Genomic DNA, 27,784 nt, shown 5'->3' with positions numbered 1-27,784 from the left:
GGAGGAGTGTACTGTGCATGGTCTGTGAGGGGTGAGGTGGAGGGGGGAGTGTACTGTGCATGGTCTGTGAGGGGTGAGGTGAGGTGGAGGGGGGAGTGTACTGTGCATGGTCTGTGAGGAGTGAGGTGGAGGGAGGAGTGTACTGTGCATGGTCTGTGAGGAGTGAGGTGGAGGGAGGAGTGTACTGTGCATGGTCTGTGAGGGGTGAGGTGGAGGGGGGAGTGTACTGTGCATGGTCTGTGAGGGGTGGGGTGAGGTGGAGGGAGGAGTGTACTGTGCATGGTCTGTGAGGAGTGAGGTGAGGTGGAGGGGGGAGTGTACTGTGCATGGTCTGTGAGGGGTGAGGTGGAGGGGGGAGTGTACTGTGCATGGTCTGTGAGGGGTGAGGTGGAGGGGGAGTGTACTGTGCATGGTCTGTGAGGGGTGAGGTGAGGTGGAGGGGGAGTGTACTGTGCATGGTCTGTGAGGAGTGAGGTGGAGGGGGGAGTGTACTGTGCATGGTCTGTGAGGGGTGGGGTGAGGTGGAGGGAGGAGTGTACTGTGCATGGTCTGTGAGGAGTGAGGTGAGGTGGAGGGGGGAGTGTACTGTGCATGGTCTGTGAGGGGTGAGGTGGAGGGAGGAGTGTACTGTGCATGGTCTGTGAGGGGTGAGGTGGAGGGGGAGTGTACTGTGCATGGTCTGTGAGGGGTGAGGTGGAGGGGGGAGTGTACTGTGCATGGTCTGTGAGGGGTGAGGTGGAGGGGGGAGTGTACTGTGCATGGTCTGTGAGGGGTGAGGTGAGGTGGAGGGGGAGTGTACTGTGCATGGTCTGTGAGGAGTGAGGTGGAGGGAGGAGTGTACTGTGCATGGTCTGTGAGGGGTGAGGTGGAGGGGGAGTGTACTGTGCATGGTCTGTGAGGGGTGAGGTGGAGGGGGAGTGTACTGTGCATGGTCTGTGAGGGGTGAGGTGGAGGGGGAGTGTACTGTGCATGGTCTGTGAGGGGTGAGGTGGAGGGGGGAGTGTACTGTGCATGGTCTGTGAGGGGTGAGGTGGAGGGGGAGTGTACTGTGCATGGTCTGTGAGGGGTGAGGTGGAGGGGGAGTGTACTGTGCATGGTCTGTGAGGGGTGAGGTGGAGGGGGAGTGTACTGTGCATGGTCTGTGAGGGGTGAGGTGGAGGGGGAGTGTACTGTGCATGGTCTGTGAGGGGTGAGGTGGAGAGGGGGAGTGTACTGTGCATGGTCTGTGAGGGGTGAGGTGGAGGGGGAGTGTACTGTGCATGGTCTGTGAGGAGTGAGGTGAGGTGGAGGGGGAGTGTACTGTGCATGGTCTGTGAGGGGTGAGGTGGAGGGGGAGTGTACTGTGCATGGTCTGTGAGGGGTGAGGTGAGGTGGAGAGGGGGAGTGTACTGTGCATGGTCTGTGAGGGGTGAGGTGAGGTGGAGGGGGAGTGTACTGTGCATGGTCTGTGAGGGGTGAGGTGGAGGGGGAGTGTACTGTGCATGGTCTGTGAGGAGTGAGGTGGAGGGGGGAGTGTACTGTGCATGGTCTGTGAGGGGTGAGGTGGAGGGGGAGTGTACTGTGCATGGTCTGTGAGGGGTGAGGTGAGGTGGAGGGGGAGTGTACTGTGCATGGTCTGTGAGGGGTGAGGTGGAGGGAGGAGTGTACTGTGCATGGTCTGTGAGGGGTGAGGTGAGGTGGAGGGGGAGTGTACTGTGCATGGTCTGTGAGGGGTGAGGTGAGGTGGAGGGGGAGTGTACTGTGCATGGTCTGTGAGGGGTGAGGTGAGGTGGAGGGGGAGTGTACTGTGCATGGTCTGTGAGGGGTGAGGTGGAGAGGGGGAGTGTACTGTGCATGGTCTGTGAGGGGTGAGGTGGAGGTGGAGGGGGAGTGTACTGTGCATGGTCTGTGAGGGGGGAGGTGGAGGGGGGAGTGTACTGTGCATGGTCTGTGAGGGGGGAGGTGGAGGGGGGAGTGTACTGTGCATGGTCTGAGGGGTGAGGTGGAGGGGGGAGTGTACTGTGCATGGTCTGTGAGGTGGAGGGGGAGTGTACTGTGCATGGTCTGTGAGGGGTGAGGTGGAGGGGGAGTGTACTGTGCATGGTCTGTGAGGGGTGAGGTGGAGGGGGAGTGTACTGTGCATGGTCTGTGAGGGGTGAGGTGGAGGGGGAGTGTACTGTGCATGGTCTGTGAGGGGTGAGGTGGAGGGGGGAGTGTACTGTGCATGGTCTGTGAGGGGTGAGGTGAGGTGGAGGGGGGAGTGTACTGTGCATGGTCTGTGAGGGGTGAGGTGGAGGGGGAGTGTACTGTGCATGGTCTGTGAGGGGTGAGGTGGAGGGGGGAGTGTACTGTGCATGGTCTGTGAGGGGTGAGGTGGAGGGGGGAGTGTACTGTGCATGGTCTGTGAGGAGTGAGGTGGAGGGGGGAGTGTACTGTGCATGGTCTGTGAGGGGTGAGGTGGAGGGGGGAGTGTACTGTGCATGGTCTGTGAGGGGTGAGGTGAGGTGGAGAGGGGAGTGTACTGTGCATGGTCTGTGAGGAGTGAGGTGGAGGGGGGAGTGTACTGTGCATGGTCTGTGAGGGGTGAGGTGGAGGGGGAGTGTACTGTGCATGGTCTGTGAGGGGTGAGGTGGAGGGGGAGTGTACTGTGCATGGTCTGTGAGGGGTGAGGTGGAGGGGGAGTGTACTGTGCATGGTCTGTGAGGGGTGAGGTGGAGGGGGAGTGTACTGTGCATGGTCTGTGAGGGGTGAGGTGGAGGGGGAGTGTACTGTGCATGGTCTGTGAGGGGTGAGGTGGAGGGGGAGTGTACTGTGCATGGTCTGTGAGGGGTGAGGTGAGGTGGAGGGAGGAGTGTACTGTGCATGGTCTGTGAGGAGTGAGGTGAGGTGGAGGGGGAGTGTACTGTGCATGGTCTGTGAGGGGTGAGGTGGAGGGGGAGTGTACTGTGCATGGTCTGTGAGGGGTGAGGTGGAGGGGGGAGTGTACTGTGCATGGTCTGTGAGGGGTGAGGTGAGGTGGAGGGGGGAGTGTACTGTGCATGGTCTGTGAGGGGTGAGGTGGAGGGGGAGTGTACTGTGCATGGTCTGTGAGGGGTGAGGTGGAGGGGGAGTGTACTGTGCATGGTCTGTGAGGGGTGAGGTGGAGGGGGGGAGTGTACTGTGCATGGTCTGTGAGGGGTGAGGTGGAGAGGGGGAGTGTACTGTGCATGGTCTGTGAGGAGTGAGGTGAGGTGGAGGGGGGAGTGTACTGTGCATGGTCTGTGAGGGGTGAGGTGGAGGGGGAGTGTACTGTGCATGGTCTGTGAGGGGTGGGGTGAGGTGGAGAGGGGGAGTGTACTGTGCATGGTCTGTGAGGGGTGAGGTGGAGGGGGGAGTGTACTGTGCATGGTCTGTGAGGGGTGAGGTGGAGGGGGGAGTGTACTGTGCATGGTCTGTGAGGGGTGAGGTGGAGGGGGGAGTGTACTGTGCATGGTCTGTGAGGGGTGAGGTGGAGGGAGGAGTGTACTGTGCATGGTCTGTGAGGGGTGAGGTGGAGGGAGGAGTGTACTGTGCATGGTCTGTGAGGGGTGAGGTGGAGGGGGAGTGTACTGTGCATGGTCTGTGAGGGGTGAGGTGGAGGGGGAGTGTACTGTGCATGGTCTGTGAGGGGTGAGGTGGAGGGGGAGTGTACTGTGCATGGTCTGTGAGGGGTGAGGTGGAGGTGGAGGGGGAGTGTACTGTGCATGGTCTGTGAGGGGTGAGGTGGAGGTGGAGGGGGGAGTGTACTGTGCATGGTCTGTGAGGGGTGAGGTGGAGGTGGAGGGGGAGTGTACTGTGCATGGTCTGTGAGGGGTGAGGTGGAGGGGGAGTGTACTGTGCATGGTCTGTGAGGGGTGAGGTGGAGGGAGGAGTGTACTGTGCATGGTCTGTGAGGGGTGAGGTGGAGAGGGGAGTGTACTGTGCATGGTCTGTGAGGGGTGAGGTGAGGTGGAGGGGGGAGTGTACTGTGCATGGTCTGTGAGGGGTGAGGTGGAGGGAGGAGTGTACTGTGCATGGTCTGTGAGGGGTGAGGTGGAGGGAGGAGTGTACTGTGCATGGTCTGTGAGGGGTGAGGTGAGGTGGAGGGGGAGTGTACTGTGCATGGTCTGTGAGGAGTGAGGTGGAGGGGGGAGTGTACTGTGCATGGTCTGTGAGGGGTGAGGTGGAGGTGGAGGGGGAGTGTACTGTGCATGGTCTGTGAGGGGTGAGGTGGAGGGGGAGTGTACTGTGCATGGTCTGTGAGGGGTGAGGTGGAGGGGGAGTGTACTGTGCATGGTCTGTGAGGGGTGAGGTGGAGGGGGGAGTGTACTGTGCATGGTCTGTGAGGGGTGAGGTGGAGGGGGGAGTGTACTGTGCATGGTCTGTGAGGGGTGAGGTGGAGGGAGGAGTGTACTGTGCATGGTCTGTGAGGGGTGAGGTGGAGGGAGGAGTGTACTGTGCATGGTCTGTGAGGGGTGAGGTGGAGGGGGAGTGTACTGTGCATGGTCTGTGAGGGGTGAGGTGGAGGGAGGAGTGTACTGTGCATGGTCTGTGAGGGGTGAGGTGGAGGGGGAGTGTACTGTGCATGGTCTGTGAGGGGTGAGGTGGAGGGGGGAGTGTACTGTGCATGGTCTGTGAGGGGTGAGGTGGAGGGAGGAGTGTACTGTGCATGGTCTGTGAGGGGTGAGGTGAGGTGGAGGGGGGAGTGTACTGTGCATGGTCTGTGAGGGGTGAGGTGAGGTGGAGGGGGGAGTGTACTGTGCATGGTCTGTGAGGAGTGAGGTGAGGTGGAGGGGGAGTGTACTGTGCATGGTCTGTGAGGGGTGAGGTGGAGGGGGAGTGTACTGTGCATGGTCTGTGAGGGGTGGGGTGAGGTGGAGGGAGGAGTGTACTGTGCATGGTCTGTGAGGAGTGAGGTGAGGTGGAGGGGGGAGTGTACTGTGCATGGTCTGTGAGGGGTGAGGTGAGGTGGAGGGGGAGTGTACTGTGCATGGTCTGTGAGGGGTGAGGTGGAGGGGGAGTGTACTGTGCATGGTCTGTGAGGGGTGAGGTGGAGGGAGGAGTGTACTGTGCATGGTCTGTGAGGGGTGAGGTGGAGGGGGGAGTGTACTGTGCATGGTCTGTGAGGGGTGAGGTGAGGTGGAGGGGGAGTGTACTGTGCATGGTCTGTGAGGGGTGAGGTGAGGTGGAGGGGGGAGTGTACTGTGCATGGTCTGTGAGGGGTGAGGTGAGGTGGAGGGGGGAGTGTACTGTGCATGGTCTGTGAGGGGTGAGGTGAGGGGGAGTGTACTGTGCATGGTCTGTGAGGGGTGAGGTGAGGTGGAGGGGGGGAGTGTACTGTGCATGGTCTGTGAGGGGTGAGGTGGAGAGGGGGAGTGTACTGTGCATGGTCTGTGAGGGGTGAGGTGGAGGGGGGAGTGTACTGTGCATGGTCTGTGAGGGGTGAGGTGGAGGGGGGAGTGTACTGTGCATGGTCTGTGAGGGGTGAGGTGAGGTGGAGGGGGAGTGTACTGTGCATGGTCTGTGAGGGGTGAGGTGGAGGGGGGGAGTGTACTGTGCATGGTCTGTGAGGGGTGAGGTGAGGTGGAGGGGGAGTGTACTGTGCATGGTCTGTGAGGGGTGAGGTGGAGGGGGAGTGTACTGTGCATGGTCTGTGAGGGGTGAGGTGAGGTGGAGGGGGAGTGTACTGTGCATGGTCTGTGAGGGGTGAGGTGGAGGGGGGGAGTGTACTGTGCATGGTCTGTGAGGGGTGAGGTGGAGGGGGGAGTGTACTGTGCATGGTCTGTGAGGGGTGAGGTGAGGTGGAGGGGGAGTGTACTGTGCATGGTCTGTGAGGGGTGAGGTGGAGGGGGAGTGTACTGTGCATGGTCTGTGAGGGGTGAGGTGAGGTGGAGGGGGAGTGTACTGTGCATGGTCTGTGAGGGGTGAGGTGGAGGGGGGGAGTGTACTGTGCATGGTCTGTGAGGGGTGAGGTGGAGGTGGAGGGGGAGTGTACTGTGCATGGTCTGTGAGGGGTGAGGTGGAGGGGGGAGTGTACTGTGCATGGTCTGTGAGGGGTGAGGTGGAGGGGGGAGTGTACTGTGCATGGTCTGTGAGGGGTGAGGTGGAGGGGGGAGTGTACTGTGCATGGTCTGTGAGGGGTGAGGTGAGGTGGAGGGGGGAGTGTACTGTGCATGGTCTGTGAGGGGTGAGGTGGAGGGGGAGTGTACTGTGCATGGTCTGTGAGGAGTGAGGGGAGAGGGGGAGTGTACTGTGCATGGTCTGTGAGGGGTGAGGTGAGGTGGAGGGGGAGTGTACTGTGCATGGTCTGTGAGGGGTGAGGTGGAGGGGGAGTGTACTGTGCATGGTCTGTGAGGGGTGAGGTGAGGTGGAGGGGGAGTGTACTGTGCATGGTCTGTGAGGGGTGAGGGGGAGGGGGGAGTGTACTGTGCATGGTCTGTGAGGGGTGAGGTGGAGGGGGGAGTGTACTGTGCATGGTCTGTGAGGGGAGAGGGGGAGGGGGGAGTGTACTGTGCATGGTCTGTGAGGGGTGAGGTGGAGGGGGGAGTGTACTGTGCATGGTCTGTGAGGGGTGAGGTGGAGGGGGAGTGTACTGTGCATGGTCTGTGAGGAGTGAGGTGGAGGGGGAGTGTACTGTGCATGGTCTGTGAGGGGGGAGGTGAGGTGGAGGGGGGAGTGTACTGTGCATGGTCTGTGAGGAGTGAGGTGGAGGGGGGAGTGTACTGTGCATGGTCTGTGAGGGGGAGGTGAGGTGGAGGGGGGAGTGTACTGTGCATGGTCTGTGAGGAGTGAGGTGAGGTGGAGGGGGGAGTGTACTGTGCATGGTCTGTGAGGAGTGAGGTGGAGGGGGGAGTGTACTGTGCATGGTCTGTGAGGGGTGAGGTGAGGTGGAGGGGGGAGTGTACTGTGCATGGTCTGTGAGGGGTGAGGTGGAGGGGGAGTGTACTGTGCATGGTCTGTGAGGGGTGAGGTGGAGGGGGGAGTGTACTGTGCATGGTCTGTGAGGGGTGAGGTGGAGGGGGAGTGTACTGTGCATGGTCTGTGAGGGGTGAGGTGAGGTGGAGGGGGGAGTGTACTGTGCATGGTCTGTGAGGGGTGAGGTGGAGGGGGAGTGTACTGTGCATGGTCTGTGAGGGGTGAGGTGGAGGGGGAGTGTACTGTGCATGGTCTGTGAGGGGTGAGGTGGAGGGGGGAGTGTACTGTGCATGGTCTGTGAGGAGTGAGGTGAGGTGGAGGGGGAGTGTACTGTGCATGGTCTGTGAGGAGTGAGGTGGAGGGGGGAGTGTACTGTGCATGGTCTGTGAGGAGTGAGGTGGAGGGGGAGTGTACTGTGCATGGTCTGTGAGGGGTGAGGTGGAGGGGGGAGTGTACTGTGCATGGTCTGTGAGGAGTGAGGTGGAGGGGGAGTGTACTGTGCATGGTCTGTGAGGGGTGAGGTGAGGTGGAGGGGGAGTGTACTGTGCATGGTCTGTGAGGGGTGAGGTGAGGTGGAGGGGGAGTGTACTGTGCATGGTCTGTGAGGAGTGAGGTGGAGGGGGAGTGTACTGTGCATGGTCTGTGAGGGGTGAGGTGGAGGGGGAGTGTACTGTGCATGGTCTGTGAGGGGTGAGGTGGAGGGGGGAGTGTACTGTGCATGGTCTGTGAGGAGTGAGGTGAGGTGGAGGGGGAGTGTACTGTGCATGGTCTGTGAGGAGTGAGGTGGAGGGGGGAGTGTACTGTGCATGGTCTGTGAGGAGTGAGGTGGAGGGGGAGTGTACTGTGCATGGTCTGTGAGGGGTGAGGTGGAGGGGGGAGTGTACTGTGCATGGTCTGTGAGGGGTGAGGTGAGGTGGAGGGGGAGTGTACTGTGCATGGTCTGTGAGGGGTGAGGTGAGGTGGAGGGGGAGTGTACTGTGCATGGTCTGTGAGGAGTGAGGTGGAGGGGGAGTGTACTGTGCATGGTCTGTGAGGGGTGAGGTGAGGTGGAGGGGGGAGTGTACTGTGCATGGTCTGTGAGGGGTGAGGTGAGGTGGAGGGGGAGTGTACTGTGCATGGTCTGTGAGGGGTGAGGTGAGGTGGAGGGGGAGTGTACTGTGCATGGTCTGTGAGGGGTGAGGTGGAGGGGGAGTGTACTGTGCATGGTCTGTGAGGGGTGAGGTGAGGTGGAGGGGGGAGTGTACTGTGCATGGTCTGTGAGGAGTGAGGTGAGGTGGAGGGGGAGTGTACTGTGCATGGTCTGTGAGGGGTGAGGTGGAGGGGGAGTGTACTGTGCATGGTCTGTGAGGGGTGAGGTGGAGGGGGGAGTGTACTGTGCATGGTCTGTGAGGGGTGAGGTGGAGGGGGAGTGTACTGTGCATGGTCTGTGAGGGGTGAGGTGAGGTGGAGGGGGAGTGTACTGTGCATGGTCTGTGAGGGGTGAGGTGGAGGGGGGGAGTGTACTGTGCATGGTCTGTGAGGGGTGAGGTGGAGAGGGGAGTGTACTGTGCATGGTCTGTGAGGGGTGAGGTGGAGGGGGGGAGTGTACTGTGCATGGTCTGTGAGGGGTGAGGTGGAGAGGGGAGTGTACTGTGCATGGTCTGTGAGGGGTGAGGTGGAGGGGGGAGTGTACTGTGCATGGTCTGTGAGGGGTGAGGTGGAGGGGGGAGTGTACTGTGCATGGTCTGTGAGGGGTGAGATGAGGTGGAGGGGGGGAGTGTACTGTGCATGGTCTGTGAGGGGTGAGGTGGAGGGGGAGTGTACTGTGCATGGTCTGTGAGGGGTGAGGTGAGGTGGAGGGGGAGTGTCCTGTGCATGGTCTGTGAGGGGTGAGGTGAGGTGGAGGGGGGGAGTGTACTGTGCATGGTCTGTGAGGGGTGAGGTGGAGGGGGAGTGTACTGTGCATGGTCTGTGAGGGGTGAGGTGAGGTGGAGGGGGGAGTGTACTGTGCATGGTCTGTGAGGGGTGAGGTGGAGGGGGAGTGTACTGTGCATGGTCTGTGAGGAGTGAGGTGAGGTGGAGGGGGAGTGTACTGTGCATGGTCTGTGAGGGGTGAGGTGGAGGGGGGAGTGTACTGTGCATGGTCTGTGAGGGGTGAGGTGGAGGGGGGAGTGTACTGTGCATGGTCTGTGAGGGGTGAGGTGGAGGGGGGAGTGTACTGTGCATGGTCTGTGAGGGGTGAGGTGAGGTGGAGGGGGAGTGTACTGTGCATGGTCTGTGAGGGGTGAGGTGAGGTGGAGGGGGGAGTGTACTGTGCATGGTCTGTGAGGGGTGAGGTGAGGTGGAGGGGGGAGTGTACTGTGCATGGTCTGTGAGGGGTGAGGTGGAGGGGGGAGTGTACTGTGCATGGTCTGTGAGGGGTGAGGTGGAGGGGGGAGTGTACTGTGCATGGTCTGTGAGGAGTGAGGTGAGGTGGAGGGGGAGTGTACTGTGCATGGTCTGTGAGGAGTGAGGTGGAGGGGGGAGTGTACTGTGCATGGTCTGTGAGGAGTGAGGTGGAGGGGGAGTGTACTGTGCATGGTCTGTGAGGGGTGAGGTGGAGGGGGAGTGTACTGTGCATGGTCTGTGAGGGGTGAGGTGGAGGGGGAGTGTACTGTGCATGGTCTGTGAGGGGTGAGGTGGAGGGAGGAGTGTACTGTGCATGGTCTGTGAGGAGTGAGGTGAGGTGGAGGGGGAGTGTACTGTGCATGGTCTGTGAGGAGTGAGGTGGAGGGGGGAGTGTACTGTGCATGGTCTGTGAGGGGTGAGGTGAGGTGGAGGGGGAGTGTACTGTGCATGGTCTGTGAGGGGTGAGGTGGAGAGGGGGAGTGTACTGTGCATGGTCTGTGAGGGGTGAGGTGGAGGGGGAGTGTACTGTGCATGGTCTGTGAGGGGTGAGGTGGAGGGAGGAGTGTACTGTGCATGGTCTGTGAGGAGTGAGGTGAGGTGGAGGGGGAGTGTACTGTGCATGGTCTGTGAGGAGTGAGGTGGAGGGGGGAGTGTACTGTGCATGGTCTGTGAGGAGTGAGGTGAGGTGGAGGGGGAGTGTACTGTGCATGGTCTGTGAGGAGTGAGGTGGAGGGGGGAGTGTACTGTGCATGGTCTGTGAGGAGTGAGGTGGAGGGGGAGTGTACTGTGCATGGTCTGTGAGGGGTGAGGTGGAGGGGGGAGTGTACTGTGCATGGTCTGTGAGGGGTGAGGTGGAGGGGGAGTGTACTGTGCATGGTCTGTGAGGGGTGAGGTGAGGTGGAGGGGGAGTGTACTGTGCATGGTCTGTGAGGAGTGAGGTGGAGGGGGGAGTGTACTGTGCATGGTCTGTGAGGGGTGAGGTGAGGTGGAGGGGGAGTGTACTGTGCATGGTCTGTGAGGGGTGAGGTGAGGTGGAGGGGGGAGTGTACTGTGCATGGTCTGTGAGGGGTGAGGTGGAGGGGGAGTGTACTGTGCATGGTCTGTGAGGGGTGAGGTGAGGTGGAGGGAGGAGTGTACTGTGCATGGTCTGTGAGGGGTGAGGTGGAGGGGGGAGTGTACTGTGCATGGTCTGTGAGGGGTGAGGTGGAGGGGGGAGTGTACTGTGCATGGTCTGTGAGGGGTGAGGTGGAGGGGGAGTGTACTGTGCATGGTCTGTGAGGGGTGAGGTGAGGTGGAGGGGGAGTGTACTGTGCATGGTCTGTGAGGGGTGAGGTGAGGTGGAGGGGGAGTGTACTGTGCATGGTCTGTGAGGGGTGAGGTGGAGGGGGGAGTGTACTGTGCATGGTCTGTGAGGGGTGAGGTGGAGGGGGAGTGTACTGTGCATGGTCTGTGAGGGGTGAGGTGAGGTGGAGGGAGGAGTGTACTGTGCATGGTCTGTGAGGGGTGAGGTGAGGTGGAGGGAGGAGTGTACTGTGCATGGTCTGTGAGGGGTGAGGTGGAGGGGGGAGTGTACTGTGCATGGTCTGTGAGGAGTGAGGTGAGGTGGAGGGGGAGTGTACTGTGCATGGTCTGTGAGGGGTGAGGTGGAGGGGGGAGTGTACTGTGCATGGTCTGTGAGGGGTGAGGTGAGGTGGAGGGGGAGTGTACTGTGCATGGTCTGTGAGGGGTGAGGTGGAGGGGGGAGTGTACTGTGCATGGTCTGTGAGGAGTGAGGTGAGGTGGAGGGGGAGTGTACTGTGCATGGTCTGTGAGGGGTGAGGTGGAGGGGGAGTGTACTGTGCATGGTCTGTGAGGGGTGAGGTGAGGTGGAGGGGGGAGTGTACTGTGCATGGTCTGTGAGGAGTGAGGTGAGGTGGAGGGGGGAGTGTACTGTGCATGGTCTGTGAGGGGTGAGGTGAGGTGGAGAGGGGAGTGTACTGTGCATGGTCTGTGAGGAGTGAGGTGGAGGGGGGAGTGTACTGTGCATGGTCTGTGAGGAGTGAGGTGAGGTGGAGGGGGAGTGTACTGTGCATGGTCTGTGAGGGGTGAGGTGAGGTGGAGGGGGAGTGTACTGTGCATGGTCTGTGAGGGGTGAGGTGAGGTGGAGGGGGAGTGTACTGTGCATGGTCTGTGAGGGGTGAGGTGGAGGGGGAGTGTACTGTGCATGGTCTGTGAGGGGTGAGGTGGAGGGGGGAGTGTACTGTGCATGGTCTGTGAGGGGTGAGGTGGAGGGGGGAGTGTACTGTGCATGGTCTGTGAGGGGTGAGGTGGAGGGGGAGTGTACTGTGCATGGTCTGTGAGGGGTGAGATGGAGGGGGGAGTGTACTGTGCATGGTCTGTGAGGTGGAGAGGGGAGTGTGCTGTGCATGGTCTGTGAGGGGTGAGGTGGAGAGGGGAGTGTACTGTGCATGGTCTGTGAGGTGGAGGGGGGAGTGTACTGTGCATGGTCTGTGAGGGGTGAGGTGGAGGGAGGAGTGTACTGTGCATGGTCTGTGAGGGGTGAGGTGGAGGGAGGAGTGTACTGTGCATGGTCTGTGAGGGGTGAGATGGAGGGGGGAGTGTACTGTGCATGGTCTGTGAGGGGTGAGGTGGAGGGAGGAGTGTACTGTGCATGGTCTGTGAGGGGTGAGGTGAGGTGGAGGGGGGAGTGTCCTGTGCATGGTCTGTGAGGGGTGAGGTGAGGTGGAGGGGGGAGTGTACTGTGCATGGTCTGTGAGGGGTGAGGTGGAGGGAGGAGTGTACTGTGCATGGTCTGTGAGGGGTGAGGTGAGGTGGAGAGGGGAGTGTGCTGTGTGTGATATGGACAGGTGCCTACATTGTACAGGCCAGTGCAAGTGTGATAAGATTTTCTTTTAAGGTAATCTTATCCAACTCAAGTAAAGCACAAATACTGATCCAAATTTAAAACTCCGATGAGCATGTTGGTTGGAAGCTAACCAGAAATCAACTTTGTTGGAGTTTGACTTGTATGTTTTTTTCAAATGTTAACTATAATTTTTTCTTTATCGAGTGTCATCCTCATTTTGGGTCATTCCTGTATTATTATGTGACCACCACTAAGAGGTACATGATAGCAACTGGGGGTGACTTCCCACTTACTTATCGTTGACTGACTTATTTTGCTTTCAGCCTCTCCTCACCCCATGAGGAAATGCCTAACCTTTAATTGTGCGCTCCACTGAATAGTGCAGATAAGAGCTGGGACCACCCATAGTGAGAATCGCCCTGACGGATTTGTTGCTTAGCAGCACCAAGATGTATCAAATAGTGGTGAGGATGTTCTGAGATACTCAGTCCCTGTACTGTAATGTGGAGTTGTGGGTTTACACCATGACCTTCCTTGCACTGAGTATCTGGTCAGACCCATGCCACGATACGTATGTGCCAAGCATGGCGTAAGAGCCTCCCACAGGTAGGGACAGTTTTTTAAAAAAAAATCAAATGCCACTTGCCATCTAGTTCAGGGGTGTTCAAGCTTTTTGCCTCCATGTTGGGCCATTAAATTGTGTATCAAGGAGACCGGATATAATCCATATATTCCTTTTAATTTTTATATATTTCAAATTGCTGATATTGAGAGATCTTGTGTGTCCTGATTTGAGGTCTATTCAGTGATTTTTTTTTTACGCGTTCATGGGATGTGGGCGTAGCTGGCGAGGTCGGCATTTATTACCCATCCCTAATTGCCCTTGAGAAGGTGGTGGTGAGCCCCCTTCTTGAACCGCTGCAGTCCGTGTGGTGAAGGTTTTCCCACAGTGCTGTTAGGAAGGGAGTTCCAGGATTTTGACCCAGCGACGATGAAGGAACGGCGATATATTTCCAAGTCGGGATGGTGTGTGACTTGGAGGGGAACGTGCAGGTGGTGTTGTTCCCATGTACCTGCTGCTCTTGTTCTTCTAGGTGGTAGGTTTGGGAGGTACTGTCGAAGAAGCCTTGGCGAGTTGCTGCAGTGCATCCTGTGGATGGTACACACTGCAGCCGGTGGTGAAGGGAGTGAATGTTTCGGGTGGTGGATGGGGTGCCAATCAAGCGGGCTGCTTTGTCCTGGATGGTGTCGAGCTTCTTAAATGTTGTTGGAGCTGCATTCATCCAGGAAAGTGGAGAGTATTCCATCACACTCCTGACTTGTGCCTTGTAGATGGTGGAAAGGCTTTGGGGAGTTAGGAGGTGAGTCATTCGCCACAGAATACCCAGCCTCTGACCTGCTCTTGTCGCCACAGTATTTATATGGCTGGTCCAGTTAAGTTTCAGGTCAGTGGTGACCCCCAGGATGTTGATGGTGGGGGATTCGGTGATGGTAATGCCATTAAATATCATGGGGAGGTGGTTGGACTCTCTCTTGTTGGAGATGGTCATTGCCTGGCACTTGTCTGGCGCGAATGTTACTTGCCACTTATGAGCCCAAGCCTGGATGTTGTCCAGGTCTTGCTGCATGCAGGCACGGACTGCTTCATTATCTGAGGGGTTGAGAATGGATCTGAACACTGTGCAATCATCAGCGAACATCCCCATTTCTGACCTTATGATGGAGGGAAGGTCATTTATGAAGCAGCTGAAGATGGTTGGGCCAAGGACACTGCCTTGAGGAACTCCTGCAGCAATGTCCTGGGGCTGAGATGATTGGCCACCAACAACCACTACCATCTCCCTGTGTGCTAGGTATGACTCCACCCACTGGAGAGTTTTCCCCCTGATTCCCATTGACTTCAATTTTACTAGGGCTCCTTGGTACCACACTCGGTCAAATGCTGCCTTGATATCAAGGGCAGTCACTCTCACCTCACCTCTGGAATTCAGCTCTTTTGTCCATGTTTGGACCAAGGCTGTAATGAGGTCTGGAGCCGAGTGGTCCTGGCGGAACCCAAACTGAGCATTGGTGAGAAGGTTATTGGTGAGTAAGTGCCGCTTGATAGCACTGTCGACGACACCTTCCATCACTTTGCTGATGATTGAGAGTAGACTGATGGGGCGGTAATTGGCCGGATTGGATTTGTCCTGCTTTTTGTGGACAGGACATATCTGGGCAATTTTCCACATTGTCTGGTAGATGCTAGTGTTGTTGCTGTACTGGAACAGCTTGGCTAGAGGCGCAGCTAGTTCTGGAGCACAAGTCTTCAGCACTACAGCTGGGATGTTGTCGGGGCCCATAGCCTTTGCTGTATCCAGTGCACTCAGCCGTTTCTTGATATCACGTGGAGTGAATCGAATTGGCCGAAGACTGGCTTCTGTGATGTTGGGGATATCGGGAGGAGGCCGAGATGGATCATCCACTCGGCACTTCTGGCTGAAGATGGTTGCAAACGCTTCAGCCTTGTCTTTTGCACTCACGTGCTGGACTCCACCATCGTTGGGAATGGGGATGTTTGCAGAGCCTCCTCCTCCCGTTAGTTGTTTAATTGTCCACCACCATTCGCAACTGGATATGGCAGGACTGCAGAGCTTTGATCTGATCCGTTGGTTGTGGAATCGCATAGCTCTGTCTATAGCATGTTGCTTCCGCTGTTTAGCATGCATGTCGTCCTGAGTTGTAGCTTCACCAAGTTGGCATCTCATTTTTTGGTACGCCTGGTGCTGCTCCTGGCATGCTCTTCTACACTCCTCATTGAACCAGGGTTGATCCCCTGGCTTGTTGGTAGTGGTAGAGTGAGGAATATGCCGGGCCATGAGTTTACAGATTGTGCTGGAATACAATTCTGCTGCTGCTGATGGCCCACAGCGTCTCATGGATGCCCAATTTTGAGCTGCTAGATCTGTTCTGAATCTATCCCATTTAGCACGGTGGTAGTGCCACACAACACATTGGATGGTGTCCTCAGTGCGAAGACGGGACTTCATCTCCAGCAGGACTCTGCGGTGGTCACTCCTACCAGTACTGTCATGGACAGATACATCTGCGACAGGTAGGTTGGTGAGGACGAGGTCAAGTAAGTTTTTCCCTCGTGTTAGTTCGCTCACCACCTGCCGCAGGCCCAGTCTAGCAGCTGTGTCCTTCAGGACTTGGCCAGCTTGGTCAGTAGTGGTGCTACCGAGCCACTCTTGGTGATGGACATTGAAGTCCCCCACCCAGAGTACATTCTGTGCCCTTGCTACCCTCAGTGCTTCCTCCAAGTGGTGTTCAACATGGAGGAGGACTGATTCATTAGCTGAGGGAGGACGGTCGGTGGTAATCAGCAGGAGGTTTCCTTGCCCGTGTTTGACCTGATGCCATGAGATTTCATGGGGTCCAGAGTCAATGTTGAGGACTCCCAGGGCCACTCCATCCTGACTGTATATCACTGTACCGCCACCTCTGGTGGGTCTGTCCTGCCGGTGGGACAGGACATACCCAGGGATGGTGATGGAAGAGTCTGGGACATTGGCTGAAAGGTATGATTCTGTGAGTATGGCTATGTCAGGCTGTTGCTTGACTAGACTGTGGGACAGCTCTCCCAATTTTGGCACAAGTCCCCAGATGTTAGTGAGGAGGACTTTGCAGGGTCGACTGGGCTTGGTTTGCCTTTGTCGTGTGCGGTGCCTTGTGGTCCGATGCCGTGTGGTCCGTCCGGTTTTATTCTTATCGTGACTTTTTTTTAGCGAGATTTTACAACTGAGTGGTTAGATGAGGTAACTACGCTAAAAAAAACAGGCCTTTCCAAACCTCTGGGCCGACCCGATTGAAACAGGGAGACCCTGCAAGTAGGACCGAGTTGCCTGGGCTTTGAGGGGCAGATTACCAGGGCTCAGCTTGGACACCCCTGTCCTAGTTAATGGTTCAAAGGGACAGCTACAGGCTTGGCACTGCCCCTCAGTCCCCAGTGGTAGTGAAGACATATTGGAGGGGTAAATGATAACTAGGATGGATCGTGCCCCCCCCCCCTCCCCCCCCCATATAAAGAAACAAATGGAAAGATGGGACTGAGTCAGGTTTCAGGAGGGACCCTGGTACACTGGATGTGAATTTGACAGTAACGACATTTGTTCATCCTGAATCCTTTCCGCCTTCTCGAGAGTGGAGAACTCGTGAGCAAATTGCCGAAGTTGTGTGAGACCTGCCGTATGTACTTTTGCTTCTGGAGATTGGTTTCGGGAAACTTGTGGAAAATGATGGTTGAAACTAACTGTACCCAGCACAGTGAGGTAACTCCCGGTGCTGTTTGTCTACAGGCTGATTCTTCCGTATGAGCGCTACCTCAAAGGGGAGGAGCACAAACCACTGCCACCAGCCAAGCCACGCAAGCACACGACCAGCACGTCCGAGGACTCGGAGAAAGATGTAAAAACTAAAAACGGGGAGCTGAACTTGAAAGTGCAAAATGTTCGTGAACTGACTCAAATACTAGAGAAAGAGGTGAGATTCTCCTAATTCCACTGGGTACTAATTTACAATCGGGCCTGTGGTATAAAATGCTACTCTGGTTTCTGAAATAGTGTGTAATGTATCTTTTTTACAATTTTTTTTTGTAAGGCATTATTTTTCCCCGCTTCCTCTTCTATAGACCATCACACCATCCCTGTCTGGGACGATAGTCAGATCATGTGCTCTCAGATCATGTCTAATATTGCTGCATAACTCTCTGCTAAGAGGTATATGAGAATCTCTGGGCAGAGTGGTACCGCATGATGTGATACTGTCAGCCTTGGCTCCGTAGTAGCACTCTCCTCTGAGTCAGAAGGTTGTGGGTTCAAGCCCCACTCCAGAGACTTGAGCGTATAATTTAGGCTGACACTCCAGTGCAGTACTGAGTGAGTGCTGGACTGTCAGAGATGCTGTCTTTGGAACGTAAAGTTAAACCGAGGCCCCATCTGCCCTCTAAGGTGGATGTACAAGATCCCATGGCACTATTCCCAAGAAGAGCAGGGGAGTTCTCCCAGTGTCCTGGCCAATATTTATCTCTCAACTAACACCAAAAATAGATTATCTGGTCATTATCACATTGCTGTTTGAGGGATCTTGCAAGTTGGCTGCTGCGATTCCCTACATTACAGTGACAACACTTCACAAGTACTTCATTGGTTGTAAAGCTCTTTGGGGCATCCTGATGTCATGAAAGGCGCTATAAATATATGTATATACATTCTATAAAATCTAGATGCCTCCCTCACTCAATATGGAAAAAGCCATTGTGGCCTGTGCTTGGCGCATCACACAGCTTGGATCATTAACAACGCTTTTTTTCCAGAGAGACCCACAGAGGCTTCAGTATCAAGGAATTCTACTCCAGTTTTATCCAGCAGGTCTCCTCGACCTTTGTGCTGATTTGTAATTGAGGCAGAGTGATATATTGCAGCCTTATTATTTATAAAGGAGGTGGACCTGTGGGCATTTAATATGTTCCATTTTCCTTGTGCCAACTATGAACTGGCACAAGAAAGTGGTGGCAGTGTCAAAAATGCATTTAGGTTACAAACTGACATTAAGGGATATCCCCATTGTTCCGGTACAGAACTTGAAGCGTTTTATATTTTTAGTTTATTTATTTATCGTAATTTAATTTAATTAAATTTTTTCCTTTCCTACACTCTCAAATTATGTACCTTCCTACCAGCAAGACGATGGACTTTGGAGATTAGGTCCTAGTCCTCCAGCAACGCTGCTGTAAAATTGACCACTAGGGGTGCATAATTATACAGAAATTACAGCTCAGAAACCAGTCAGTGTTGAGCTTTATCCTGCACGTGAGCAGTAGTCCTAATCCCGTGTGCCTGCCCTGTTCCTGTATCCCTTTAGTCCCCTTTCCTTCAACCACCGGCCTAACCTATTCTTGAACGTTGACATTGTCTCTGCTTCAATCGCAAGCACAGCAGGTGGTGATTGCCTGGTATGTTTTCTCTCTTTGTTGGAACGTGCCTCCTTTTCGCTCTCCATGGTGACGTGGCTGAGATTGGGAATTTGCTGTGAGCAATATCGGCCATAAATTCCCGTTCTGCCAATATTTATTGCTAAGAACTGAATCTGCAATGTGCTTTGCCACCTGTTGTATTTATTTGAAAAGTTTCCAACCTGGAAGAAAGAGCAACACATGTCAAAGTGCTGCTAGTGGTGGGACTGACCCAGTTGGTGCACTTGTACAGCAATTTCCTCACTGGTGTGAATACATTTTTGGCAGTCAGATTCCTGACTATTGTAGCAAGTCACAGGGTACGAGAAACTGCCCAGCTGCAAATGCCAATTTCTTTTTTTCTTAAAATGGAGCCTTTTAGGTCCTTTTTAAATTTATAAGAAAATCATTGAGTAGGAATTGGGCTCGTGCTTCCAAGAATGTAAATAGCAATGTATGCTTCTTGTAAAAGACACCTAGTCTGCATGTGGGGAGTTAATACACAAAGTAACAGGGGGGAAAAGTGTTTGTTTAGCATACTTCTTAAATTTGTGAACCTGCATTTGAATTTGTAAACTATCTTTTGAATGTTACAGGATCCTACCCCTTCATTAAAAAAAAATCATAGCGAGTCAATGGGTAAATTCACCATGTGGTGTGTAGTGCTGAGCCATATCAAGCAGGAATGTCCTCGGTTTGATTTGCAAGTTTGTGCTGATTTAGCGCATTTCAGCTGGACAGTGCTGGTGGCGGTACTAAAATTAGCCTCCCTGTCTGTGGATTCCTGCAGTGGAATGCTCTCCAGTTAACCTCAGTGTAAAGTGTACAGTTGTGAAAATTGACTGGAACTGGATTGGGTTCCACTGTAACGTCTCCACAGTTGAGCACACTGTCGACACTCTGGGCTCTCAGATAGTGGAGAGACCACCTGAGCGAGGGACAGCAATGTCTGCTGCTGTTTGTGGAACCGTGCTGCAGCGACAGTTAGTGCCCAGGGGAGAAAATTGGAGAGTGCAGGGGTAATAAACTGAAGAGAGTGAAATAGGGTAGAAAATGAAACCATTCTCTCTTCCCTTTTCAGGGTCATCTAACAAGTGCTGAAAGATGCCAAGAAAAAAGCCAAAGGACTATCACTGCTCAACACATAGGTACTCAGGGCAACCCCCAAGACAAACGGATACAAACTCTAAAATGTAAAAACCAAGGTGATGGTGCATCGATTGCGGAGGAATATTCCAAAAGCAAGGCTATCCCTCCTACAGGACTAGAAAAGGGTGAGAAGACTGAGGCTGAAACACACCGGCCACGCGAGCAAAAAACACGAAACCAGGAAAATCGAGAGTGCCCAAATGCAGGAAAAAGCCAGAAGTTACCCCTGCACCCTCAGGACTTGTCCAGTGGCCCCAGTGTTAAACAAAGTCTGCACATTGGCACAGAGGGCAGTAAGTCCATCTTTCCATCTGCAATGTTCCAGCACCTTCACTCTGGTATACTGAACTTCCAGCTGCCCGAAGGCGTTTCGCCACTCGATGTTCTCAAAAGCAGGCTGGGCTTGACCGCGTCCAAGGATGCATCCAGACCTACTTTGCACAAGACTGTCAAGGTGGAACGACCACAGAGCATCACACTGGACAGTCAAATGATCAAAGTGTACAGCAAAACTCTGGGGGACAGTGAAACACAAAATGTTGCTGGACTTAGTCGAGGAGACCCTGAAGTTATTCCTCAACCAGCAAAGAAGCTTTGTTTTGGACAAGTGAATGGAATTCAGCTGGTGAAACGGAACACATCTCCACTACCCTTGTTAAGTAACTCGAGCTCGGTCAAACATGTTTCAGATTCCAGGGGAGAACACAAATCTCACCCAAGGCCAGTAGCATTTGAGGGGCTACTTGTTGGTAGTGACATTGGGACTTCATTGAGTCGCCCGATGAAGGGGGATTTGGTAGAGGAAGGCTTGAATTTAAGCAAGTCCAAGGACAGCAGCTATATGTATGATCGTAAAGGACAACTGTGCGAGATTTTACCTCAGAATTTATCCAATAAACAGTCACCATTACAGAGCAAGCCTTCAATACTGTATAGAGAACAGTCCTCGCCACTAAACCTCAGCAAGTCAAGTAGGAGTTCTCCAGGAAAGAGAACTGCAGACTTGATGGATGCACCAGTCTGTGTGTCACATAAGAGTGTCCTTCCTTATCTACTTCTTCCATCTCTGCAAAATCTTTGTGAGAACAGGGAAAGCCATAACAAAAATGAACAGCCGACCAAGAAACTGAGGCTGGATTCCTATTGCACAGAGGTGAGTGACCGGAGAAGAGATTCTACTCATTCAGATCATAGCTCTGGTGTAGAGTCACTTAGTTCATCACCCCTGAGCCTAGGTTCTGGAGTTATGTCTGATCTACCCACGGACTTAAGTCTACCAAAATATCCTAAAACCCAGAAGTCAGATTATACTTCGACCTGTTCTGAGAGCCCTCAAGACAAGAAAGCAAGATCGAGCTCTGAGACAGCAGGCAAGCATCCAACAGATCTATCGCGGCTGTCTTCCTTACCTGCTGTCTCTGAAACAATTACTACAACAGTTAGCAGCCAAAGATCTCTAGCACAAAATGGCCTTCATGCACCATTTGGAACAACCCTAAATTTAGACCGAACAAAGAGCTGTCAAGAGGAGCTCCAAAAAAGCTCCAGAAACAGGCGGCTTCCATCAAGTAGCACGATATCGGCTGAACAAAGCCGCCTTGCGCATCGTCTGGATGAGTCGAGGAAAGAGGCTGAAGAGCCATCTGGAAAGAAGCCACTTACCTCTCGCTTAGACGGAGTCAGTCAAGAAGAAAAGCCTGAAAGAGACCAAGAATCAAATCTGTCCAATCATCAGGCCTTATCCTCAATGAGTCAAGCAGACAGCCAGAAAGGAACGCTGTCAAGCCCCTATCTCCTTGGAGGCTATCACCCAGAACTTCAGAATATGGCAGAAAAATTTGGAGCGCACTTTCAGCTGGTTGACTTGAATAAAAATTCTTCAAAGACACGCAAGTCTGATCCAGTAATGGTGCCAGTATTAACCCCTGGCCTTCCCGTTTCACCCGCGATGGTTCCTGGCACTGTGCAACATCGACAGCTTCTTGCTTCCCATTCACAGCAAATGTATAACCACCTCCTGCGAACTTCAATGCTACCTAACTTGCCTTATGATGAGGTAGTGATGCACAGACTGTCTTCCAGCCCGTCAGCATTCTCTCCCTCCCACCTTTCTACAGTTTACCCTGAAAAACGAATGTGAATGGCTTTGCCAGTTAAGTTAAAGGTGGGAAAAGGTTATTTCTCATGGATCTGCAGATACTGTGTTTCAGTTTATCAATATGCAAGGTTGCACCTGCACTCACTTTTTTGCCTTTTGTGTGTGTGAGACTTTGTGCTGTTAAAGTTATTTTCTCCCCTCCAAACTCTCTAAGTCTCTCTTGGCAACACATCAACTGTGGCTGAGAGGGGGGATCTCAAGCTGCCTCTAGACCCTTGTCTATGACACTATGAACTAGTTGCTGTGAGCTACATGAGAGTGGCCTGGTGACAGTGATGAGTCCTGATTTTTTTTTTCTCTCCTCTCACTGTGTGGGGATGGGGGGTGAGTGGAGGAGATCACTTGGCTTCCCCACAGCTCTTGCAGTGACATGGCTGAGAGCAGTAGAGTGGTGTAAGCCAAGCCTGGTTGTATTGAAGCTTGGAGGTGGAGCGCGGGCGGCCATTCCAGGAACAACCACTCTGGCTACTATTTGCCATTCTAATCAAGGCAGTCGGAACCTCTGTCTTTTCTTTGAGCAGGGAAGTGCTTCCTTTTAAAGAAGAAACTAAAACACTCGGAAATGGAAAGATGCTACTGTTTAATACACATTCAGAATCTCTCACACAGAAAAATGGGAGTTGTGCTCAGGGAGGGTTTTGTATAATAAACTGCGGATACAGGCTGATCCCAATAGACTTATAAAAGGTAACTTAACTTTGATATTTGACTTCTACCTGTCATGGTCTTAAACACTAGGGGGAAGTGCAAAAGGCTCACATTTGTCACCGCTCCAGTGGAGGACTTACCTATATGTGAACAATGGACAAATCTTCTGAAAGATACTGTGAAGTAACAATGTTATAGTCCAAGGTGCTGCTCGAGGATCTGTGAGAGTAGGAGGCCCCTCCTTAAGAACTCAGCAAGAAAGAATCTCCCTTGCGGGGTCCGGTCTCCTCCAACCCTTTTGCTTGCCCTTGTTTCTGTCCAACTTAAACAGAAACTCGGGACGTGGGTTTTCTGTTTAGTTGGCATGCCTGCTATTGCACACGTTTGACTACTAATTACTGTGGAACTCTGATGATGTCAACTCCGATTTGCCAAAGAAGAAAACTTGACCTTAACCAGAAACTGATTTTTATCAGGGATACTTCTCGAATTTTGTACATCTTTTGCCTCGCCTTAGATCCTTTTCATATTGATTGTACATGTGTGGACACCTTACTGATTTCTGCAATGAAAGCATGTTTCTTTCTGTTGGCTTGCCGAGGTTATTTTTCAAAGTTTTAAAAATGTGCTTGTCCTTTTGAAAGTAATACTCTTGTTTCTAGAATATAACTATAGATTGTGTGCGGATAATGTTGAATCTTTTACAGCGCGCTCTAATGTATTGATGTACCAGAATATATGAAAAAAAAAAGAAACTGGTCCATAGCATTTTTAAAAAAATACAATTTCTGTTTGTAAAGAGACCTCAGGACTTGTCTTGCAAGACAGAAAATGCACTGGGTCAGTTTGAAGGAATATAACAAAGAAACCGCATGGAGTCTTGTTACTGCCACAGCAGTAATGTTTTTATACAAAGGTGATCTGATTGCAGCTATGAAACAATTTAAAAGAATAATTGCTATGAACACGGATTCAATGATAGTTGAAGCATTGGACACCGCCTCCCTCATTCTGAATTGGCCCTGTACAATTTCTGTTTTGGCAGATTTATTTTCCTTCTTAAGCCAATGCAGCCACTTTAAATAACTGACTTTAAACTGTAGTCTCTAAATGTTTGTAGTATTTCCAGTACTGAATTTAGTTTAGTGTAAATGAATCCCTGTATATTTTGGCAATGGAGGTACGATAATGATTTCCTCAGGTACTTGCAGCTCATTGCACCATTAAAATCATCACATAAAACAGTTCATCATCATCTCCATTGCCAGAAAGTCCTGCCTACCTGGCACTATGCGGTATCTAAGGTGTACCTTAAGAACTGTACTTCCGAATGGTTATGGTGACCTAAAAGAGGATAGTGGCAGACTTCTGCAATATAATTGTCTTATTTGACTAGATATATTTTAATTTACCTTCAGCTTGTTGGATAAAGAATAGCTGATTGAGAAGCTGTGTAAATGGGCGGGAAGATAATTTTGAAGTTCAGCCTTTTCAGACCAACAAAATGGATGTACTCTGGAGATCTTGGAAAGAGAAAACTAAAGAGGAGGTTATGTACATAAGAAACTGTTCACCTATGCCTCTGCAATCCTACGCAGGGAGAGTGCACCCAGATATCCCCAGATACAAGTACTGTATGTATAGCTGAAAATAGCCGGCTATACTGTGTGGATCTTATTTGACCAACCTTGTCTCGCTTAAAGACTTGAGGAATCAATGCTAATAATTTAAACTATAGACTTTTGCTTTCATATATACAAATGACACTACAATCTCCCCAGCAAGATGTTAGCGGCCGCAGATCATGTTGTCCTCCAGCTTTCTTTTCCCAGAATTTCTGTGGCTCACTCTTTCAGAGATTTCAAATGTACATAATTGTGAACACTCTAAAAGAGTTCATTAGGTGTGTTACCCAGTTACAAACTTGGGTTGAGATTCTGAAAAGAAAAACCATCTTGAAATGGTCACTAGCATTTTCATATTTATTTTGCAATAACTTTTTCAGAGTTTTTTTAAGTTAACTATATTCTTTGTTGAGTGGTTAAATTTTCGCTACCTGATTTAAGAATCCTTTCTGTTAAATAATCACCGATTTTACTTTTAGACTGAAAGAAGTTTTTTTAAGAAAAAAAGCTTTAAAACTGTCAGAAGTTTTTATGTCAGTCAGTCCTGTGATCCAACCATCCCCACTCCTCTAACCCCCCCCCCCCCCCCCGCCCAACCCAAGAAGAGGTGAAAATAACCCAAACGGGGTCCAAAAAGTTAGTCCTTTGCTGAAGGGCGCAGCACTAGAATCATGGTTAACGAGGTGAATTGTTATGACCAAAAAGCACTATTGAATACAATTTGAAAACTGAGCCCCTAATGTTGCCAACACCCATTGAAATAGTCGGCCAGACTGACTAATGTCTGCACTCGTGTGATGGGTTTGTTGCTCTGCGTCTTAACCCTTTCGTCTGCAAATGTTCACAAATTCCCAATTATTTCCAACAAGAATTCCCTACTGCTTTGGTCAGAAAAGGCATTATCCTAATATTCTCAGGAGCAGGTGTAGGTCAGGAATTGGTAAAACAGAATAATGGCAGGAATGGACTGTGCAAAAGCCGTGCTTATCCTGTGCCGTATGTCATTTGAACTTCCTGTATCACACCTGACCTGTTAGTAATATGGATATAAGGGTAGACATGTGCTGCCCTTGTAAAACTCAGCAAGTGACTCTTAAAATTTATGAGCATTTTAACAGGCCACACATTCTCGAGCTTATAAATTTGAGCAGCGGATCTCCATATATTTCCTAAATTTAAATCCCTGGTGGTTAATCCAAGAAAACTAATCTCTAAACCGTGTCCTGATCCCAAATGAAATGGATCTTTTGTCCTTTGAGGGGCTACCTTAGTTTTCATGTTCCCCAATGCCACCTCCTTCAGATAGAATGGGCAGGTCTCTGCATGACAGGGATGCTTGTTCAGTCAACTTTAGGCAGGGCAAGATGTACAGCATATAGGCCAATGCTCTCGGTGTTACATACTTAACTCAAGCAGAGTAAGCTTGAGCACCTTGTCGAGAGAGTGCAATTAGATTAGCTTTGACCCTTATTTTAACATCATAAAGTGTGTTGTAGTTATGTACGTACACCCTGCACTTGCAGCCTTCCTTACATAGTGGTATGCAAAATTGTTGCAATAAAGGAATGTATCTATTGGGCTTGAAGTATTTCACTGTCCGTTGATTAGGTTGCTTGGGCCATAGTACCGTGTGCAGGAAGCATAATAAGGGAGAGGGACTTTGAATTTGTAGGATAAGGGAGACAGGTATGTGTTACCATTGTATAAACATGGACTGTAGGATGGCAAAGAATTGTCAGCATTACAGTCTGTGTGATATACCTTTCCAACTCATCACTCACTTATGAGCCTTTGTAAATAAAATACTAGACAGTTTACTTTTTGCATGCAAGTATGCTATCAACTGCCAAATGTTGTAGGGACAAGAATTGCCTCAATACATGTTCTGGTGCCCAAGTCTGTGTGTGTGTGTGTGTGTGTGTGTGTGTGTGTGTTATTAAAAGCACATTTCTGAATTTAAAAGATGATAATGCACTTGGTTTGCAAAACATGTATAAGCTCCAACCTATGACCAGATGCTCAGTCATTCAAAATGTTGCTGCTGCATTTGACAGCTTGATGTCTGTTGGATTTTGAGTTTGGTATGCCTCCCTCATAATACTCCTCATCAGAAATGTGAATGAAAGTTGTATTATGTGAAGAGTGATCAACCCAATTTCATTGAATCCAGTCCAATCCAAACCAAGGATCTTTGCAAATATTGGCTGCTTTGAAGAAATGCAATAATTTGTGACCCATTTTGCTTAATAAAAGGTTTTACTCTCATCCTACCTCATCCTTCCTAAACCTGACCATGTCATTTTAACCAGTCAGGAATGTAGCAGGCTAAAGGCAGCACCTTTCAGTAAAGTGCTTTGAATATTCCCTGTAGGAGTTTGTCTATGACCAGTATCTTGATTAAATCTGTTTGCATCTCTCTGTTGAAGATGCTGGTCCACTGCATGTTACGTGGGTTAGACTGGTCGATGGGCATTATAACATCAGTGTCCTCTGCCTGTGATCTCAAGTCCAACATCCAGCACTTCTTTGCATTTGATTCAGCCACCAGTTATGCTGAGTATTTTTTAGATCTCTGGTTTGGTTGCACAGTATGATTTCTGGTAGTGAAACCGTATACTACTTAAGGAAGTGAACCCAGCTAACCAGATTGTGCATCAAGTGAGCCCTGTTGGGTTTCTATATGAAGTTAGATTGAAAGAAATCACACGAGTCCACAGTCTATTTGATTTCTTGGCCCCACCTCTGCTGTTTCTCAACCACTATTACTGCACTTCCTCTTTTGGCTGGGATTGGCAGGGTAGTCTGGGAGTTGGGGTCTAAAGTTTGGGATTTGAACTTGTTGCTTTCTGAATGGGTGGCCTGAGCTCCTAGGTCACCACTTTTGACCCAGTGCATCTGTTTCTGGTACAAACCTAACATAAGATCCCATTTATGCCACAGTGCAGTTGATTTTTACAGGGTTATATACAGACTTCTGGTCTGTATGCCAACATCATAGTGGGAGCCCAGCAACCTCCAGTGACCGTTACTTAGCCTATATTTGCATATGGAGACCATCTTCAGGGGTGGAGGTATTAGATTTGTGAACTAACCTTTTGGTCCCATTGGACTGGGGAATACTGTGGTATGTACTTGCTCTATACTGTGGTTTGAAAAGTGCAGTTTTTGTTAAATGCTGTCGAATGCACTGTTTCAGAAATCTTGACTTATTTCCCCTTTAAGCAATTTCCAAACAAAGAAACGTACTGTATATAATGGGACCATGTATGAATAAAGAATCCTTTGGAGCATCGTCTTACTCTCTTCTGAACTGTTTGAAACTTCAAAGTATTTTTGTATAATATTCTGATAGTTTGAAAAAATGATGTGTTGCTTATATTTTCACACTACATTATACGAAGATAACTACTTTTTGATAAAAATATTTACGATTAGATTACTAACTGATTTTTTTTGTATGACTTCTCTTTCAGTATATTGCAATCGTATTAAAGAAATTCACAAAGATTCTTTGTGTCTTTTCAGTTGATTCTTTATCGTTTTCAGAAATTCACTGAAAAACTTCTTATTTTCTTTCAAAGCAGTTTTGATTTCTATGGAATTGATCCCAAATCTTCTGTGGTCGGCATATGGTTGTTAAGAGTGTTGTGTGAAATAGAGAAATGATAAATTGGAGGCTTGACCTTGCAAGAAGGGGTGTGCCAATTGCTATGTATATGGTAACTGCTTTGGATACCAGCTGATAAGCAGTTACAGCGAACCATAGATACCTGGGTACAAGTAACCACCTCAACTCTCAATCAGGGAACATTGTACAAACTAAAATGGAAAAGTGCTCCATTTTCCAGCATTGATATTCTTCACCTTGATGAGCACAAAGTTAACTTGAAGATATCTAGTACATTTCTTCTCCTGAAGGTGCTAAATTTTACTTTAGTACACATCCATGGGTGCTGGTACCCTGTTGTCTTGCTTAAGTAGGGATTCTTCATATGTGAGCCTAGATTGTGAGTGTCAAGCAGTTATTCAACTATGGTGGGCAGCTGAATTGGATTCTGCCCTTGCCTGAAGTCCACATACACACTTTTCACCAGGTGTCACTGGGCAGC

General features: G+C 51.4%; 1 protein-coding gene across 1 annotated transcript in view; it reads left to right on the top strand.

The window, feature by feature from the left end:
• LOC137332553 (AT-rich interactive domain-containing protein 5B-like) overlaps positions 1-27,168 on the top strand; it is a 105,884-nt gene extending 78,716 nt beyond the window's left edge. Inside the window, exons 10-11 of the mRNA XM_067996466.1 lie at positions 16,441-16,624; positions 19,177-27,168. Of these exons, the coding sequence (XP_067852567.1) occupies positions 16,441-16,624; positions 19,177-21,384 (2,392 nt within the window). The 3' untranslated portion in view covers positions 21,385-27,168. The remainder of the gene's footprint in view (positions 1-16,440; positions 16,625-19,176) is intronic.
• Positions 27,169-27,784: the final 616 nt, after the last annotated feature.

The sequence above is a fragment of the Heptranchias perlo genome, chromosome 14 (assembly GCF_035084215.1).
Source record: "Heptranchias perlo isolate sHepPer1 chromosome 14, sHepPer1.hap1, whole genome shotgun sequence".
Taxonomy (NCBI): domain Eukaryota; kingdom Metazoa; phylum Chordata; class Chondrichthyes; order Hexanchiformes; family Hexanchidae; genus Heptranchias; species Heptranchias perlo.
The sequence above is the reverse complement of the archived record's forward strand: the minus strand, read 5'-3'. Positions and strand labels throughout refer to the sequence as shown.